General features: G+C 45.3%; 1 protein-coding gene across 2 annotated transcripts in view; it reads right to left on the bottom strand.

The window, feature by feature from the left end:
- Positions 1–20,422, bottom strand: part of LOC135388455 (tubby-related protein 4-like) — a 128,774-nt gene that overhangs the window by 53,676 nt on the left and 54,676 nt on the right. For both annotated transcript variants that reach the window (XM_064618029.1, XM_064618028.1), the window contains exon 4: positions 6,120–6,230. In XM_064618029.1, the coding sequence (XP_064474099.1) occupies positions 6,120–6,230 (111 nt within the window). The remainder of the gene's footprint in view (positions 1–6,119; positions 6,231–20,422) is intronic.

The following is a 20,422-nucleotide window of genomic DNA, read 5'->3' on the forward strand; positions in this document are numbered from 1 at the left end:
GGGACCCAACGGGAACTAACTTTCCGGAACTGGAGGTGTTCCTGGAGGATAGTGTTCAACGTTCCCACAGAAAGGTCCGTCTTTCGAGCCAGTTCGAGACATGTTATCGGTCGGTCCTAAAGGATCAGGCGGTCCACAAGTTGTATGTTCTCAGGAACTCTGACACTGGGCTCTGAGCCGTTCCGACCGGCATCGTCCTGCACTGATGTACGGCCGTCTCGGAACCGTTTGCACCACTCAAACGCTTTGCTGCGGATAAGTGTATCGTGGCCATACTGAGCCTGAAGTCTTCTGTGGATTTCAGATGACTTTACGCCTTCATTAACGTGAAACTTCATGACAATTCGCTGTTCGATGTGCGCGCTCACCTCGTTGACTGCCAATCTTGTCGAGCACGTGTCTTCTGTTTTAGACAAACTTTGGACCACCACGTGGTGAACGAGGAGGTCTGTCGCGTGTGAAAATGACGAAAAAGAAGTAGAGCGAGCCATTTGTACACTCAGGCGACAGAAATTCCCGGCTTGACTTGAACACCCCTCGTATCTACTTCACTTAACTTTATAATTATTGACTTTAGGGAGCACACTGCAATTGTAATATTAAAAGATAAGCTTCACATGATGCGCTCGAACCACTGACGAAGCACGAAAGTAATGGCAATGCGCAACAGAGCCTAATTATTTGGGCTCTGCCGTCTCTTGCGCACCTCAAGTGGCCGGCGAAACAGCGACAGTGACGTCGATATCTCCGCCCTCACTTGGCGTAACAGAAAAATGTAATGTTTCACGATCTTTATTTTGTTTTTGTTTCTTTTCCTTTTTTTCGCTTGCAAAGAGGCTTTGCACCTCACCACTACATATCAGCGCTTATTGTACCGGGGAAGGGCAAGGGCTGTGTCCGGCAGGAAGAAATGGCTGATACGGCAAGCGTCTGCGAACACATGAAGGAACAAAAAGGAAGGGAAAAGAAACAGAAAACAAAGATCGTAAAACATACCGGAATAAGGCCGCGTACCCACATGCGGTAGAGATGTGCGCAGCCACCTGCCGCAAGCGGACGCGTATGCATGCCGCCCCAGCTTTACTGCCTTCGCTCGCGGCTCTCCACAGAGAAAGCATGACAAGATGGCGAACGACAGCGAAGTCAATCTACTTACTACTTACTTTTGCGAAATGAACATCGCAGAGGCAAAAAACACAGGCTTTGTGTTCACTCGCTGTGGCGATAGCGCATTCTTTCCTTGTGAACAATGTTTATCTTTCAACTTTCTGACGCTATGGTGGTTCTTACATCTTGAACATATCTTATACACATCATATATATATCTTACCTGCACTCCCAAATTTTATTCCAGTGTCGCCCCAAAAACTAATTTTAACGCACCGCTCTGTAATGAAGGCAGCAATGGCATTTTATTTCCGTCATAAATTCGCCGGCTGAAAAACGTGAGCATGACTGGGACATACCTTCCAGTCAACGACGCCGTCAATGCTCTCCGTGCGAGAGGCCGGAAGAAAACAAGAACGCACGCAACTTCCGTTTACTTCCTGATTGGCAGGCACGTGCGATCGCCAAAAAGCGAAAATCGGAGGTGGCTTTTCCCGCACAGCGGCAAGTGTTTACCGCGCCGCGTTCGCGTTTCCGCGCAGATTCTCCGCATGTGTGTACTCGGCCTAAGGGTTTGCCAACATCGCGTATGACGTTTTTCTGTGACTTTAAGTGAGGGCAGAGATATCGATATCACCGTCACTCTTTTGGCGATCACTTTCTGTTTCCGTGACGTTTTCGTTTGAGCGACGATGATGACGTCCGCACAGACGTCGAAACGTCCAAACCTGTGTTACTCTTTGTTATGTAACCCAGTGTTCTCCTTCTATTAAACATGACTCCTGGCTTCTGGTCTATTTTCAACTTTCTGTTTCCAGCGGACGGCCGAGGTGAAATACTTAGGTCTGTAGCACGCGCTTAGATTACTTTAGTGCTCCATTAGTGGTTCGAGCGGATCATGTGGCGATCAGGCTTGAATGTTGCAATAGCAATGTGCTCCCTAAAGTCAATAACTGAAACAAGTTGATTGAAATATATCTGTTAATTAGTCCCCTAACTGACCAAACCATTGGTTTCCTAGTAGCAGCCCCGTCGAGAATGACAAAAGTGAAACAACCCTATAAGGCAACTCCCCCTTTTTATGAACACTTGTTGCAGATATAAGGACACACCCTGTTTAGTTTTGGCTAAGCTTCGGAACCGACCCCTGCTTCAAATCCTCGCTTGCTTGCGGGCCATCCTGTATCGGAGTGGATAGGTTTATCTTGGCAGATACCAGATAGCGCAAGCACTTGATTTTTAAAAGTGGAGCATTTAATAAAGTGATCTTGCGAAAGGCCGAGTCGATGCACCATTATTCGTTGCAAATTTGTGCTGACCATTCGGAGTGAAGGTATCTTTGTGCGGCGCAGGGCAGGCATCCACACCAGGATTTACGCAATTTACATGCACAACACTGTAACATCCACCAAAACACATCTCTGAGCTGGCGGAAATACGTCACTACACTTCCGTCGCGGTACTTCTCACTCGATCACTCCGTTCCTGAAGTCACGGAGATTGACTGGAGTCGCGTGCAAAGGAAGTGCGTTTGGCCGTTTAGTTGACGGCGTCATGACTGTTTGACTCTGGAGTCCCCACTTAACGCGCGTATTGTGACGTTTATTGTTTAAGGTTCTTTGTAATGGAGGTCTGCACTATCGCGTCTTCCTCGTGTGAGAGGTATAGTCTCCTGTCCTCGAGGTACTGCAATGCACCCTCGCCATGCGTCCCTCTTCAAGGTCAGGCTCTAAAATGACAGCTGCATACTTGTTCATGCCCTAGAATGTTGGATCATACTTCGTGGTATACAGGGTGTCCCAGAAAACGTGTCATTAAATTATAATAAAACAACTCCGTGACCTAGAATCATGCGGTCAACGGCATTTGTTCTTGCTACGTTTTTGCCAACTACTGATGCGAATGTCACGTATCCTAAGTTTAATTATGTAAATATTTGCGAACTGAACCCGGAAATTTGCCAAATAAAAGTCACTTTTTTACCCTACCAGTATGAAGAGCGTGCCGAACCACCCCAATCACCATCCAATGTATGTGTGTGTGTGTGCGTGCGCCGAATTCAACGTAAACAACGAGATTTGGCCGAGGCAGACCAACAATTAGGGACGACACAGACAAGAGAATGAGAGAGTGAATGAGAGAGTGAGTGAGAAAGATGTAAGAGAGAATGGGAATAGCGTGGTTGGTTGTCCGTCCCCCCCCCCCCCCCCCCCCCGTACTTGAGGCACTCAATGGCTCAAGGGAAACGGCGTGCTGGTGTGGTGTAGTGGTTGGCGTATCTGACCGGAAATCGGAAGACCCAGGTTCGATACCTGGCGTGAGCACCTCTTTTCCCTGAGTTGTTTCCTTTCGAATTCACTCAAGTTCATGATGGTTGACAGTGAAATTCACGAGCTATCACATCGGGAAAAATAGCCGACCATCATGCTTTTCGTAGCACAAGACCATAACGCGATACGACTTTTTGAGCGCAATCGCTCTCAGCCCGACGAAGGAGGTTCCAAACCCAGCCCACAGAGTGATTGTAGAAAAAGTGGCAGTTCCTGGAATTGGGAGAATGAATATGTGATCCCAGCGAAAGTCGGACGCGATAAGCCATAGCTGTGTTATCTCTTTCTGCGATGCAGGTGTGGGCTGGGTTTCCACCATCCTTTCGTCGGACTGACTAGGACTGCGCTGAAAAATTTGTCGCGCGCTAGCTCCGTAGAGTATTATGTTCGGCTATTTTTCTGATGGGGTAGCCCCCGAATATCCTTGTCAATTATAATTAATTTGAGTAAATTAGTCACACTCTTCACATTGGTGGGGTAAAAAAGTGACCTTTACTTGGCAAATTTCCGACTTCAGTTCGCAAAAATTTACATACGTACGTTACACGACATTCACGTCAGGAGGTGGCAAAAACCTAGTAAGAACAAATGTCGTTGGCCGCATGATTCTAGGTGGCGTGTTTTTTTAATTATAATTCAATGACAAGTTTTCTGGGACATCGTGTATAGTAGAAATGTAGGAGATTCATTGAACAGGTAAGCAAATGAAGAGCCACTGAGGCTTCCTTATTGCTCTCGTCTTGAGGCGCTTTCCTTAACGTTAGTGGTAAATCGGTTTATTATCGTTTCTACTTATGCCCTTTGACAATGGGACACTGAGTGCTGTACATGTATGCTCTGTTCACTTCAATTCACCTATTATTAACCAGCACGACCGTGCTTACTCAGTTCAAAGATCGAGGTAACAAGGGTGGGATATTCGATGTTCGACCCTAGAACATGCGTTCACTGTTCAGGAACAGAACTCATCGAGCGAGGGTGGTGGGAAAAGGGAAGTTGTCTTGTCTCAAGACGCATCGTCCATATAGATAGGGAATTCATAACTTGGGGGTTGACTGTATATATTAGAAGATAGAGTGGTGACGCTCGTGGCGCTATGATCATGAGCGACGCCGCAACGGTCAGGTAAGTTTGCCCACCTGAGGGTTAACTTCAATATGCGCCGAAATCTCAGCACATGGCGCATCGCGTGTGACGTCCCTGCCGGAAAGGACGACATCCCAGGCTACGTTTGTCCTGCCACCAATTTGCTCGCGTCCTCGTAGGGGATCGAGAGCGATGCAAGTGGAAAATAAACAGACTCGGAGAAATTTAGTCAGGATAATATACAAAATCTATGAATAAGTGAATAGTTGAATAATGACAGCGTTGCAGCAGTAGCGACAACGGAGGCCCAGATCTTGAAAGGAGTCCCCCCCCCCCTCTTTTTTTCTTTTTTTATATAGGGCCCGAAGAAGGCCGAGTCTCATCTGTCCTATCTTCGCCTTACAGCAACTTAACGAGTACGTTCTCGAACTGGCGGTTCTGTTGTCAAGTCATAAAATATGAGGAAACTTTAGACTGCGACGAAGACGGTCGAGAGCAGACTGCCTTTGGGGACATCGTAATGACGATCCAGCATTATCTTCGCTGGTGATCGGCTTTCGTTTTCGCCGGGAAGTAGTGACATCGCCTTATCCCCTAAGTTCTCTCGGGTTTCGACCGTTACCGCCAAGGAGTCATTTCTTTGAGATAATGGATTACCGCGCCTTGCACATGCCCCCCTCGGGGACTCCAGCGACTCCGCCGCACGTACATATTTGCCTTGCCGCGCTGCATTCTGTGGCAAGTAAGGGAACTCAGTCCTTGATAAAGAACTGCAGGTGTGCGAATGGAAGACCGCCAAGACATAGCTGGAGGTCGAGGTGCCCAAGGTTAAAACTGTTATGTCGAATTATTGATCAATCTTTTTTCTACTTCCATGAGTCTCTTACTGAAGAAATGTGTTGGTCAGTAAATTGTTGCATGTAATGAGAATTAATAACAGTCGACATGTTGCATAGTACCTGAAATACCAGCACACACACACGCACACACAAAGGTGCGACGAAACTCAACGAGAATTTGCAAATTTCAATTGAATTTTTTTCTCCAGACTATACAACAACTATAGCATTGATTTCCGTTGAGGATATAACATGGATTCCAAGCGCTGCGTGAATTCGAATGCGCTATTTCTTACAACGAAGCCTTAGCGGACGTTTCCACTCCCCTCTGAGATCCCCTCGCAGGACTGTATTTAACAGTTTTCTTGGTTGCTGGTGACGTTTTATTTCCTAGGGGTGTGTCTGTCAATATGATATGGAATCGCGCGACGACTCCACAAGGAAGTGCGTCGTTGTATTCGTCTGAAACATTCAGAAGAAAGTCATGAAGCACCAGAGGTGGCCCCTTAATGTGCACTTGTGTTTACCGACAGCACTAAAGGGTTACCATAAGCTGTTGTTCGTGAGTCTGTAGAAATTAACGTGGACGAACAACACAAGAGACGCCAGTTTATCATGTGTTTACACAGCTTTCCCGAAACTCAACGAAAGCACTGTGGCCAGAAAGTGCATTGTCCAGCTGACTTGTGTCCACTTTCAGCTGATGTTGCTGAACAGCTGTCAAGATTGAAAGGTAGGAAGGAAGGAAGAGAGGTACCTTTGAGACCCGTGTTGATGATTGTCGGAGAAACGTCGTCGTAGTTCTTCATGATGTGGATCACACCGTTACTGAAGCATACTGCCAGGATGTACATCTTTGAGTCAGCACCTGACATTGGAGACAACAAATCAAATCTAAATTACTCTAACATGGCAACACTCTCCATGAAGACCGAATATTGACGGCGAAAGGAATAGCCTGTTTACATATGTCTTGATAAGGTTAGATTCAGAAACTAATATAATAAAATTATGTATTATTAATATTTCATTAAGGCCGCGCTCGGTCGACTTCTCTGCGAAAGAAATCTGGAGCTCTTCCCAGGGTTGCAGTAGCCGAGCGAAAGCATGCTTTCTTCTTCATAGGCGTGTCGCAAATTTCTCTGACAAGAATGGTGGTCGTTTTCTGTGACGCGTATGCGTGTATAGGGGAGGCCGGTTTGCTGCTATACTAGAACATATAGGAATCTCGATAGCTTTCGCGAAAATCCAATGCGAGAAGTATGGAAAAGTGTGCGTTTTCTGTTTAAGCAACTTCTAAAAAAATACTGCTTACGGTGACTTCATATAATTTTTGGGAGGAACACATTTTGCTTTCCCGAGTTCTCGAACCAGAGGAAACGTTTTACACCAGCCCTGTCTCTGTTGTCTTCATGAACACTGACAGATGGTGCATGCTATGTGCACTGTTGTACCGTTACAGTAGCGATGCTACTTTGTGAACAGGTCAGAAGGTCCAGTAGAGATGCACCGGAATGGTGTATCCTACTGGTATGCGCAAGATGTATCCTATATTGAGAGACAAGTTCGGTACAAAGCAGCGTATGGAAATGTTTCGAAGTCATATGTTTGACTACCCTGTTTGAAAGTGTATAGATTTGTGTAGTTTCCCTTTCTTCTTTTCTGAATAACGCGTCCTGGAGTAGCCAGCCCCGAATGGCTCGTCTCCATTTTTCTTTTAGAAATCAAATCAACATGTTTGACTCATTCTGTGAGCACTTCCTCATTTTAATAGTAAATAGTAATAGTAAAATAGTGATGGTTTCCATATTCATATTTGAGTGCTTTGGAGATGCGCTGCATCATGCATATTCATTTACAGATTATGACTAGGGTTTCAGGTTTACGGCGTTTAATTCCCCAGAAATTCGGTGTGAAATAATCTGTTGTTATTCCGCTCACTACGAATTACCGCAAGCGGTTTTCGGTGGTAATATTTTATGCATGAAGGCACTCGATAGATGTGGACGAGACACGAAACTGGCGTTTCCTGTCTACAGAGAAAACGCTGAAATGTACTAATAATTTCTCGTCGCGGTAGCAACTCCTACAACCTGAAAGGCAAACTGTTAACATGTTCAGGCCGCGCCCATCAAACACCGCACCCATAGTAAATGTAAGGTCGTAACGAAAGTCAGCCGCAATTCCAAGTCTGATCGATCGACACGGTCATCTTCAAGATGCGCGAGCGGTCATGCGTGTTGGTAGCAGAGTTCGAGGTAACTCGTTACCAGTAACTCGTTACTGTAACTAAATTCCTTTTTTTTGGTAACTTGTAACGCAACTCCGTACCTTCGCGCCGTGGTAACTTTCAGAGGAACTCGTTTCTTTTTCAGGTAACTTTGCCAAAGTAATTTAAGCTAAGTTCCAAGTTACTTTTAATTCGCTTTTGACTCACGTCCACATATTTTCACGCTTTCCATGGCGTTTTTCCATGCGGCTATGCGGTTTTTCCATAGCATTTTTTGCCATAAGAGGCGATATTCAATCAATGACAGTATTCTATTCAGGAAGTTAGATCCGTTGCCATTGAAATCAAGCAGAACCATTGTGCGCCCACAGGGAGTAAGATGCAAAGCGTTCGAATAGCCTCTACCAGAGAAACGTCATCATAACGTTGGTATAGACAGACTAAAACCGAAACAAATCGGAAGGAGAGGGTTGGGTTCCACGAACGGGACTTGTCCGCTGCCTCCCACTGAATGCAAAGTTGGACCCAAGGTCGCGTCCCTTTCAGGGACCATCCTAGTCCCCTCAAGACCATTGCTTTCGGGAGCAGGGATAGGCCTATTGTTGGACATGACAATGATCTAAGCGTGTTGCACTCCTCTGCAGGCAACTCAATGTGTAACTCAACTGCTCATGCGCGCTGCACCTGTGTTGTGCTATTTTGTGTCCGAAGTAACTTGGAAGTAACTCATTCTTTTTTTTAGGTAACTCCGTAACTCCGAGTTATATTTCAGGCTGAAGAACTTCGTTATTAACTTAGTTACATTTTTCGCACGGTAACTTCACTCGTAAAGAGTTCTTTTTGTCGGGTACCTTCTCGATCTATGGTCGGTAGCACAACCATGCGCATGATTTGTGTGTACACTAATAGTTTATTCCAGATAATCGAACTGAATCCGAATCCGAACCCGAACAGAAAACCGTTATTAACCGTTATTTTTGGCCGACCCGGAACTGAATCGAACCGAAGCAGTCGACGATATCTTGGAGCTGAACCGGAACTGTACCGTTAAAAAAATACCGGTAATCGGTTCAAGCAACAGTCCATACGGAACTAAGGCCGGAACTTTGCATGTGTGCATAAGCATAAGAACTGGGTTTTTCGACTTTTTTTTTAATTAACTTCGTAGCCATCCTGTTGCTTGCAGACAAAGTCGTGCCCTAGCAGGAATGCTCTGGATTTTCCTGAGTCGCGAAATAATGACGATAAAGATAACAGCAACAACAATTCATGATTATGCTCCTGTAGTAATCACTACTGATCTTGTCTTTCATATAGCGCAAAACCTTTCAAAATCTTGAATCGTTGAGGCCTTCCTGCCCACTTCAAGCACTGTACCGCACAAACGGAAATGTGTTTAACCTGCCAGCTGTGCTTCATTTCCACCCATAGCCCCTGAACAGGTTCGTGAACAGAACCGTCTGAAAAACCAAAACAAAACAAAACAGTTCGAATCATTATATTTGCCTTCCCGACCTCAATCGGAACTGAATCCTTATCGTCGAACTTAATTGCGAACCAAATCGATGAACGTTTCGGTTCGACTCTCTGGTTTATTCATTATTTCAATGTAGGAAAAAGCATGTTTCCCGTTTTGTACACATATACAAATCGTGTGCCAGCTGAACATGCTTCCGGATCCTGCTCCTCGGCTCAAGTGTCAGTGCTTCTTTATCCCTGCGTCCGTGTTCCTGTATCTGTGAGTCAACAGTAATATTATTGCGAGATGGTGAATAGGGAGTCCTATACGCAGTTAGTCGTCATTTTTCGTTAAATAGGAACGCGAGGAAGCGAGGCTTCAATATCTCAACTGTAAGCTAACATTAGCACGTACATGAAGAGATGAGCGGAGTATATCGGAGATGAATATATAATATTGAGTAGAACGATAATATAGGATAGGAGGAGGATAGGATAGGATAAGAGAAGGATAATATTGAGTAGGTAGATAAGTAGATATTATTGATTCCTGTAATGCTGACTTAATATTCCTCACGGAAAATTGGTTATCGGCCAATATTGAAAACAAATAAAATTTGCAACCTTACGATGTTTATCTTACGATACTTTATCTTTATCTTACGATGTTTATCGCGCTGACCGGGGTCATGGTGTGGGTGGTGTTGTTGTACTTGCGATATCCAGGGATATTCAGTCGATAGTGATAGACGTCCCAACTCAGTTAACAATTACATGGGTTTGCGCAAACTGGGGGGGCAAGCGGCTAATTCTTTGCGCCACGTATCGCCCTCCTTCTAGCGGAACAGACTTTGTTGATAACCTACATGACACTCTGAATCTTCTTGTAACTTGATATCTGATGCCCAATATTTCTGCTTGGGTGATTTCAACTACCCTGGTAACTTCTCGTACTGGTCGTTTCACGAGAACACGCCATTGTCGGCAGTCAGACAGAGGGCAAACAGCACTCAACCTTTTTTATATATGTTGTAATTTTACTCATCCCGATTAGCGGTAAATCATACCAGGATATCTGCCACCACTTGTTCGGTGCTGGACTTGTTTTTAACGAACACGCCCGACCTTGTACACAATATAGCCCATCTCAATGAACTGAGCGACTGCTCTATTTTACATATACTACAGGTCGGTCCTCCAAACGGACGAAGGTTATCCTTCATTATCAGCACACCGATTTTCGTCAGTCGATAACGAACTCTCGTTTTGTTGATAAATACCTCGGCAACTTTTCGTCGCGCACCATGAACGAGAATTGGAATCTGTTTAAAATGAACCTCAGTACGCTGGTGGCCAACTGTATCCCACTATCGTGATCCCGTCGAGAGCTGAGTCTCATGGTTCAGCAAAACTCTTAGACGTCTAAGCAGTAGGAAAAATAATTTCCTTCGAGCCTCCAATGCAGCGCGTACATACAATGATGCGTCAACTCCAGCGTGTAGCGCACAATGCGCGTAGCAGACGAGCTCTGCGTCGATCCCGTCGTATGAATGTGTGTATGAGTGAGCAAAAATGGAAGAGTGAAAGGACGATGAGTGAGAGAGGGTGGCTGGTTTGTCCCTTCAGATGACGCACCCTTGGAAGTCGCTGGGGATGTGTGTTAGCTTAGCTCAATTGGTAGAGCCCTGCACCGGTAATCCAGAAGATGTGGGTTGAGTCCTAGAGCTGGCTAACTTTTTGAGTGACTTTCATCTTTCATCCTTAATTTCTTAGGCACTTGAGGCTTTGTATGTATTTGTCGTTCCTACAGGGTTGTCTATCAACCATGACAGAAATTCATAGTAAAAAACGTAGACCCCGGAGAGACATGCGGTCAGTGGATTTTTTCTGCCAATAACTTTTGCCACATATTGGTAGAATTTTTATTTCATTTCAATTGACGGAAAGTTAATTCTTGAATTGAACTCCGAAATTCCCCAAGGCAACCAAACATTTTCTTTGCGGAAATGGGTTCCCCGTTGTAATTTTACTCAGTATAGCACATTATCCCACTCGTAATGCAATGGCAATTGCCGAAATAAATTTGCCGAAAATCCGTGGAAATGAGCCCTTGGCTCCGCCTCTTTCTTGACGGCTCGTAGAGCAAGGTATATTTAAACAGGTAGCGCAAATCCCATAGGCCCCTGTGTCTTCAGAATGACGCCATGATTGAGACAGTCAGCGCCATCCATCCGTTGCGCGGACTACTACGATTGTAAATAAATGACGTCGGAGATGACGTCACTAGTATGAATAATAATTAGTGCATAATTAATCATGCACGTTTACATTGGCCCACTTCACTTGCTCTGTATTCCCTTTTCCGCGCCCAGTCAACAATACCAGACGAGAACACAGAAAAATAAAGCATATCAGGTTTAATGAATCATATCAATTCCAAATACATACGGTTATCACAGATTTTGACAACTCCAAACAGAAAGGCATCGTGATGACCATACAAAAATTAGGAAGGCTCACATAAGGCCCATTTCTCACTCAGAGCCATACGTACACCTAACATTTGCATTTATTCAATGAGTGGCCGTTATAGGTCCATTGCAACAAAACACGACATCGTTGGTGCACAGTTGGTTCCTGCTAACACTCACCTATTAGTACACACACAAGCGACGCCCATGTTGCAAAGTTGTTCTGTTTACAACCGTATCTCTACTGTCAACACCCAGGATCGCTCGCGCCTCTTGCTGGTGGCCTTGCCGATGGGTCTGATTTGGTATTTTCGCTAGTTTTCGCTACCAGTTTAGATATACCTTGGTTTGAGCGCAAAGCTGCGAAGAAAGGAGGTTACATTAACACGCCACACGAGGGGGGAAAGGGTTACAAGCCGTTGGGTGACCTCATTTTTGATAAGACAGCTCTGATTCCCGCACTCACCGCGCGTGTTTGCTCCGTGGGTAAGGCTTGTAACCCTTTCCCCCCTCGTGTGGCGTGTCAATGTAACCTCCTTTCCTTTCCTTTCCAGTTGTGTGTGTGTATATATATATATATATATATAAAACTGGGATTGCTAACAAAATTAATTCACCCCTTAATCAACGTGCGCTCGTGTCGAGGACATTAAGCGAAAGTTATTAAGATGCTCCGTCACGTATTCATCAATGATTATCGCAATTATTTTTTTCTTTGTCGCTTCATTCATTTACCATCTGATTGGAAGGTAGGCAAGGTGGTTCCACTCTATTAATCCGGAGACGAGCACTGTGCAGCGACTGTCGACCAATAACTTCATCCTCATCCTCCTTCATCCTCAACAAGCATCCACGTTAAATACTCCAACACATTTTGTACTCGCACTTTGTTGAACATCTCGAACTTCATTCCTTTTTTCCCATATCAGCACAGCTAGTTTCTTTCGTTCACGACTAACATCTTGCACGTGACCGTGGCCTGGATCCACTCGTTTTTGACTTTAGCTCAGAGTACGTGACTGTAATTGCTAACGTATCTGATATAGCACATGTATAGACGGGTAGAAATCCTGCGAACCAGTAGGGAAGTAGAAAGGAAGTTGCCTCGAGACGAGAGCCGCCGATATTTGGAACAGAGACTGGTCTTCTTCTGGGCCATGTGTGCTTTCCGGCGCTCCTCAAGGTTCCGTCCTTGGTCCGTTTCTTTTTCTCATCTACATTAACGACCTTCCGGATAAACTTTCCTTTTCTATTCGTCTACATGCGAATGAGTGCTTTATGTATCGTACAATCAGCAACGACCGCGATGTGGAATTATTACAAATAGACCTTAATAGTCTCGCTACTTGGTGCAAGGCTTGTATATGGAACTTAACCTATCTATATGTAAGCCTATGACTGTATCACCTTCTAACACAATGCACGCAACGTACACAATTAAGAACGTCCCACTTGAATCCGTGTTGAACTATAAATACCTCAGAGTTATCATCTGATCTAATTTGTCACGGCAAGCACACGTTGAATATGTTACTAATAACGGGATCTGCGCTCTATGCTACTACGTCGAAACGTTTCATCTACCCCGGTTAACGTTAAAACTTTACTGTACAGATCGCTAAATAGTACTAACCCAGTTGGAATATGCAGCTTCTGTGTGGTGACTCGGGCCACAACTCACTTTCAGACTTGATCGAATCTGTACAAAATAGATGCGCTCGTTTTATATTTGGGAATCACAAGCGCACCGCCAGTGTTACATCCATGGAACATAGCCTTAAAGTAGCACAGAAGACATTTTTAACACCCAGTTTTCTTCCTATAAAACTGTTAAGTAGGCCAGTAAGATGCACCATGCGAAGTAATTTACACCACAGAGTCATAATTATCGCAGAAATTGAATTTAAAATACGCCGCAAAAAGCGACCGTGCGCAACGGTGGTGAAGAGCAGTACCAGCCTGTGATCTGCCTGGAACCTCGCGCTGACGCTATAAGGAGAACGCTCGCTGATTGGACTAGAGAAATGTTGTCTGCTACTCCGCTGTCGTCTGCTACTCGGCTGTTCGGGGTTGTGATAAAGCCTTTCTCCTTGCTCGGTAATGCTTCGGCCGCTCCTTCTATCCCCAATTCTCTGGGAGAACTGGCAAAACAGGTTTACGGCAGCAAAGGGACAAGGCGCTGACCCCCACTGACCGGCGAACCAGAACGAGTTCTCCTTATACCGTCATCGGTGACGTGGCATCATACCTCCTCATCCTTGTTATAGCTGGAGTGGCGAGATAAGGGTGAACGCGCGGAGCTATGTTTATGTGAGTTTTTTTTCTTTCTGGGAAACAAATTGCACACATCAAAACCTTTCGCGCTATTCGGTATGATGACACACACACTTTCATCAGATGTCTTAATGTATTTTTTTTTTTTTTTTATGGCCCTCGTACTCCTTTAACCTTCGTGAACTTCCCCTCCGTCGCACAATTATTTGTCTCTGCTTATTCCACCAAATTATTTTACCACAATAGAGTTACCCTAAGGAGTCCCTAATCTCACAGCCAACATATATTTCATCCCGCATTGATCATAGAAAAAAAGTAGGAGTTCCTTCATACTTAAGAAGGTGATTTCGTTATTAATTTTTATCCCGAACATCGTCTGAGTGGAGCCACCTTCCTGGATCGATCGCATCGATCATCGATATCAAAGAGTTCAAGAAGTGCCTATGAACCTGAACTAATGTCACGTTTAAATCGCCTGTCTCTAACGGCGCACCTGTATTTTATATGTATTGTATTTTCTTGTATGTATTTTATTGTTCAAATCGTGTATTTTTCTTTCTTTTTCTAACGCCGTTTTCTTCCTTTTTTATGTAATGTACTTACCACTCCCCTATGTAATGCCTCACGGCCTTGAGGGTGCGTAAATAAATAAATAAATATCCTAGCTCCGTTGCAGGCTCTACGAAAAAAACTTATCCATGGCGAGACCGGCCATGATGTCTGCGTGAGTGCCAGCAGTGATGAGTTGTGCACGAACGCTGCCCTGTTTGCACAACGGACCCAGTATGATAAATTATTGGAAATGTGCAAAGGGCAAATAACTAGGTGTTCATTTAGCTCTGATTGAGAAATATACCTTAATTAACCTTCCTGATTTCTATGTGGTTATAAAGGATGCCCCTCCTGCTGTGTTTCAACACATTTGACATCTGTAAGTATCACGAATTGACATTGTCATTGATCCAGTTTTTAACAGCTGTTAACCAGGACCATGCAGTGTTTTCTCCATTTTCGACTGGTATTGTTACCCTGGGTGATAGGCATGGTTTGGTAAGGACACGGTAAAGTTTCTTTATCGGCTCATGAGCCAAACGCTTTCAAATGTACTCTAGCTTTTTGTTGTCCAAAATAGATAAAACGGCCAAAACACGCGCGCGAGCAGGCGCGCGAGCAGACGCACTAGGGCTAGTTATGCACTGCCTATACCGGGTGTCCCACCGAAATTCCCCGGCTGAACAATTCGTGAACAGGTGGTGCCGTCGAGAAGTTCCTTTTTCGTAGAGATCTTTGGGACATGGGCCATGAACTGAGTGGTGTGCGACTCATTTGCATACGCTCACTAATTAAATAAACATGGTAACTTTTAACTTTTACTTCACACGCTTACGGAACCTCTGTTTTACGCATCTGGACCTTCAGCGAAAAATATTCCAAACGAAAAACGGCATCGACACTTAGTCCTTTTTCTGAGTAATTAATTGGTTTAGGTTTTCGTATTTCTTGCGCGGAACTGTGCACCAATGCGCTCTTTGGATCAGCTATCCGGCTGTCAATTAAGTGGTCATCCTCCTGGTTCACGCACGGGGGCGACAGAAGAATAGGAACAGTGGCATGGGACGCTTTGGTATTCGTTCTCAAAGCGACTGATAAACAGCGCTGGCCATACGCGCCGACTGCGGGGGGGCTTGGGGGCCTGAGCCCCCCCCCCCCGAACTTTCCCAGGGGGGCCCGGCCCCCTCCAGGGAGTCTGCCCAGCTGACACTCAAAATGAAAGTTTCGAGGGATATCCTAAGAATCGCGGTTTCATGCGAGTGATGATGAAAGTCCTGTGAAAATTTGCCTCACCACGTCGCAACACGGAATTCCAGACACCCTGCCCGACTTCTGTGCATAAAAGAGAGGAGTGGACGTTGTGTCCCGGCTCCCTCCGGTAGATTGAAAACTCTCCGCGTATGGCGCTGGCGGTTCTGTCGTTCCGTAGGTGAGTTAGCGTGCTCTTATCATGGATGATGACGAATGCACCACGAGCGCTGTGAACTAGTGGGGTACACTCTTAAAAATTAGCTATGCCACATAGCATGCTCCTTGCCAACCATCATCCCGAATGACAACGTTCTCGCTCGATTTGTTGAAAACGGCAGGCGGGGCCTTTTTCCCCTTATGTTCGACATTAATGGTAAAAAAGAAAGCGTACACCTCCCATTTTTCTCAAATCGGGAGACAACGTTGTCATTCGGGATGATGGTTGGGTAGGAGCGTGCTATGTGGTGTAACTAATTTTTAAGAGTGTACCCCACTAGTTCACAGCGCTCGTGGCGCATTCGTCATCATCCATGATAAGAGCACACTCTCTCACCTACGGAACGACAGAACCGCCAGCACTGTTTGCCAGTCAGTTTGAGAATGAATTTTTTTTTTTTTTTGGGTGTTAGCGCCGCGAAGCAACTGTGGCTATGAGCGACGTACAGATGTGGACAGACGGAGAGAGGATAGCAGGAAGGAGTGGGGGACAGGGGGGTTAGTATGCGTCCTGGGCCGACTTCAGGGGGAACTGCGCCGACATTCGTCTGGAAAGTCTTCGGAAAACCCAGGGAAAACCTCAGACAGCACAGCCGGCGGTAGGATTCGAACCCACCACCTCCCAGTCTTCAGCACGACCTTGGTTACCACCAACGAGCGGACGCCTTAGCCCACTCGGCCATGCCGCTGGTTTTGAGAATGAATACCAAAGCGTCTCTTGTGGCTGTTTCTAATGGATTAATCTTCCGTCGCCCACGTGCGTGAACCAGGCCGAGGAACACGAAGTTGACACGACGTCCTCACACTCCAACGTTTCAAGACAGACTGATTGAATCGCTGGCGACTGGCCGAAACGCTTCCACTTACGTGCAGTGCAATACTGCACGGATTGCAAGAACAATAGCTTCAATGGGGAACGGCAATACAAGGTTATCACGGCACGTATTCCTTGGAGGAATAATGCACAAACATGTGAAATCTTGCGAACTATTTTCCAAAGCGGACGAGGTAGCATGACCCGCGGCGCGGAAATCATGAAGCGACTTGCTCTGGGAGGTGTTGCACGACGCACTGTCGCAAAGCTGTCTGAGAGGTCCCCCTAAACCCCTCAGGGCTACACGAATGATCTTCCAGATTTTCTCTAAAAGGTCCTCTCAAAACCGCCTGTGCTGCCTGAAAGGTCCTACCAGACCTTTCAAGATTTCTTGAAAGGTGTGTCAACCAGGCGGATGAACACGAAATTGACAACCGGATAGCTGATCCAAAGAGCGCATTGGTGCACTGCTCCGCGCAAGAAATATGTAAACTGAAACCGATTAATTACTCGAAAAAATCACTGAGTGTCGATGCGTTTTTTTTTTCTTGCAATATTTTTCGCTGAAGGTCCGGATGCGTAAAACAGAGGTTCCGTAAGCGTGCGAAGTAAAAGCTAAATATTAGCACGTTTATTTAATTAGTCAGCGTACGCAAATGAGCCGCACATTACCCAGTTCATGGCCGATGTCCCAAGGATCTCTACCAAAAAGAGATTTCATCGACGGCGCCACCTGTTCACGAATTATCCAGCCGGGGGATTTCCGTGGGACACCCGGTATGTCCGCACCGATAGCGTCACGTCTGACGTCGCTTGTTTTACAATCGCAGTTGTCCGCACAACGGATGAATGGCACTGACGGTCTTTATCATGGCGTCCTTCTTAAGACGCATGGGCCTATGGGAGTTTCATTACCTGTCTACATATCCTTGATGATAAAAGCGCTAAACAGACGTCGTTATTATCGATTATCGTCAAGGGATTGTACCAACAGGCCCAAATGGATGTTTTAGAGTCGACGTATACCTAGCCACGCCTGTCCGTGCAACAATGGTAGGTAGCGCTTTTGATACGGATAACGCAAGCAAGTTGAAAGCTGTATCAGGAAGCACCGGCTACTGTTTCGCTTGCGTAATCCAAAAGCCAGAAACAGAAAACATGTTTTTGTGAGTTACATTTATTAACAGATACTTCGATACAGCAGATAACCAGAAGTGCTTATCTCGGGGATTATTGGCGCTGTCACGATGCATAATAATTTTAACCGTCAAAATGCAGGTCTACGTTCACTAGAGACTTTCGGTAAATACCAGAAAACCTAATCGTACTTTGCCACATATTGAAGCTGTAGGGTTTTCTCCAGCTCTCCACTGCTTCGTACTTTTTCCTGGTTTTTCCCTCTGTACTTTTTCTACGAAATCTGATCTATTACACGGCGGACCTTTAAGAAATGTGAATTACGAGGAATCGGACTTCGCTCATCTATCGTGCATAGTATTCAACCTCCTGATCTCCTGACGAAGCGAACAGTCGAGCTTCTATATGCGGCATTGAAAATTCACGACGAACTCGGCCTTGGAAAAGTGATTGCCTTTGCGCATCACTATATCGGTGAGGTTATTCGGACATATACGCGAAATTACCGCCTTTTCCTTTTTCATGGTTGACCATGCGGATTATAATCGTAACAGGAAAAAAGGGGGAAAGAATAACGGACTGACAAGCGCGAAATGCACCTCCCACTTCAAACCATTAAACCAAATAAAAAAACAGTTGCTGTACGTAATTTCAAGCGCCTTTGTTTCTCGAATTTGCACACTGGAAACTGAAGTAACAACACCGCTACAAAGTTCGTATCGACGATGCTCTTTTTCTCCGCGTGTACCTAGTTGTACAGCCTAGGGCCGTGGACAAAGAGGGGAGGGCTCCGTTGACGGTCTTCTTAAATCGATAACGGCGAACGAAGACCTTTTATGGCTTCCAGGGGGCCTTCGGGATCATAAAACATTTGCCCAAGAAGCCGTTGAGTGCTTCGGGCACAGAAGCCATAGAAGTGACTCCCCCGCCCGTTTTCTCCCCCGTCTGTTCACTCCCCAATACACACACCGGCAGCATTGACAGAGCCGCGACCGACTTTCGATCAAAGGAGGGAAGTCGCGGGGACATGGCGGTCTGGATGAATAAAGGAAAAAAAAGAGCAGTGATAGAAAGGAAAGGCCTCTGCATGTAACGGTCAGTGCGAATGTGGCGACTGCGAACGGAAGCACGGATGCATTCACTTCCCGTTTCGCCATCCTAAACCAACAATGATCATCGTCTCCTTGCATATCAAACAGCTCCGTATACTGAATTGGTGGGTGCACAGCAAAGCTTTTTACACCTTCCAGTGCTTAAAAGAATTGTTTTATATTTTTTTTTCAATCAAACGCCCGTTTGTTCGTATAGAATGAACTAAAAGGTGTAAAAACGGTGTTTCAAAACGTGTTATGAACAAGGCGTAGAATCGAACCGGAACCGAAACCGAAAACCGGAATTGACCGTTATTTGTAGCTAGAACTGAACCGAAGAGCCGTGTATTAAAAGGGAGTCTGGCCACTAATGGGGCATGCCTATATGCCTGAAGCTCCACCCACTTCTTCAGCTTTCCGACCAAAGGAGTCTTTAAATAGGGGGCGCATCACTCTACCTATCCTCACTATTTGTCCCCTTACCCAACATGGGTAGCGCAATTTTGGGTGATAAGTGGATTGGACGGGATTGAAATGGACACCTCTCGCAACCTGCAAAACTAGTAGAAATTTTTTTGTGCAAATTTGGTTAACGCCACCTAGGGTGCGTGGTGCACGTCGGGAATTCTCGTCTGCTTCCGTCGTTGCAGGGGTGGGCAGTAATACTATTTTTTCGTATTATAATACTAATACATAATACTCCACAAAAACGCGTATTATAATACTAATACAAATAGTTTTCGAAAATGTGTATTATAATACATAATACTAATACTGTATTATAATACATTATGGTAATAAAGGAATACATATCTTTTGGAAAAGCCCGGGGCGCACACAACACTTATTTCACTATTTATGATTGCGATTCACGATTACGATTGCCTGTTGTATGAAACAATAGATGCATTACTGACTTGGCTTTAATAATATTTTCTCAAAAATTCAATCTTTGAGTCAGTGCTGGATCCTGGGGAAAAAAAATCTGTTTATACATTGGACTTCCCTCTCTCCCCTCCCCTACTACGCGCCCCGACAAAGAAACTCCCCCTCCCCCTCATCCGCCCCTACCTACAGTGCCCTCCTGTACGGTCGAAGCGAAGTACGTCTGTGGCATATTGAATATGCCACAAGACGTCTAAAACATGTCCCTTCTAAGGCTAGCAAGGGTTGAGGGCAACTGCCCCTCCTGAGCTGACCCCCTCCCAGCTTGGGAGGGGGCCGAAAATTTCCCGTGTACCAGAAGTAGAAGCCACAGAGTTAGAAACACTTCTGATTGTTCCTTTCTTCCTGGGCAATTTTGCGAGCAGAGAGGGTACACTGACTAATCCCCAAAAGAGTAGGTGTTCAAAGAGCTGACGACCTAAAACGTGTGGTGCTGACCCGCCTGACCGGATATCACCATGCTGATAGCGCATACGGGATGAACGAACACGTCAAAATACGAGAAGTATTACTGGGGTATTATAATACTTGTAATACACTTCTCTGCGTATTATAATACTAATACAAATACATTTTTAAAATCTGTATTATAATACGTAATACTAATACAAAAATGTATCA

This window comes from Ornithodoros turicata, chromosome 3 (genome assembly GCF_037126465.1).
Source record: "Ornithodoros turicata isolate Travis chromosome 3, ASM3712646v1, whole genome shotgun sequence".
NCBI lineage: Eukaryota > Metazoa > Arthropoda > Arachnida > Ixodida > Argasidae > Ornithodoros > Ornithodoros turicata.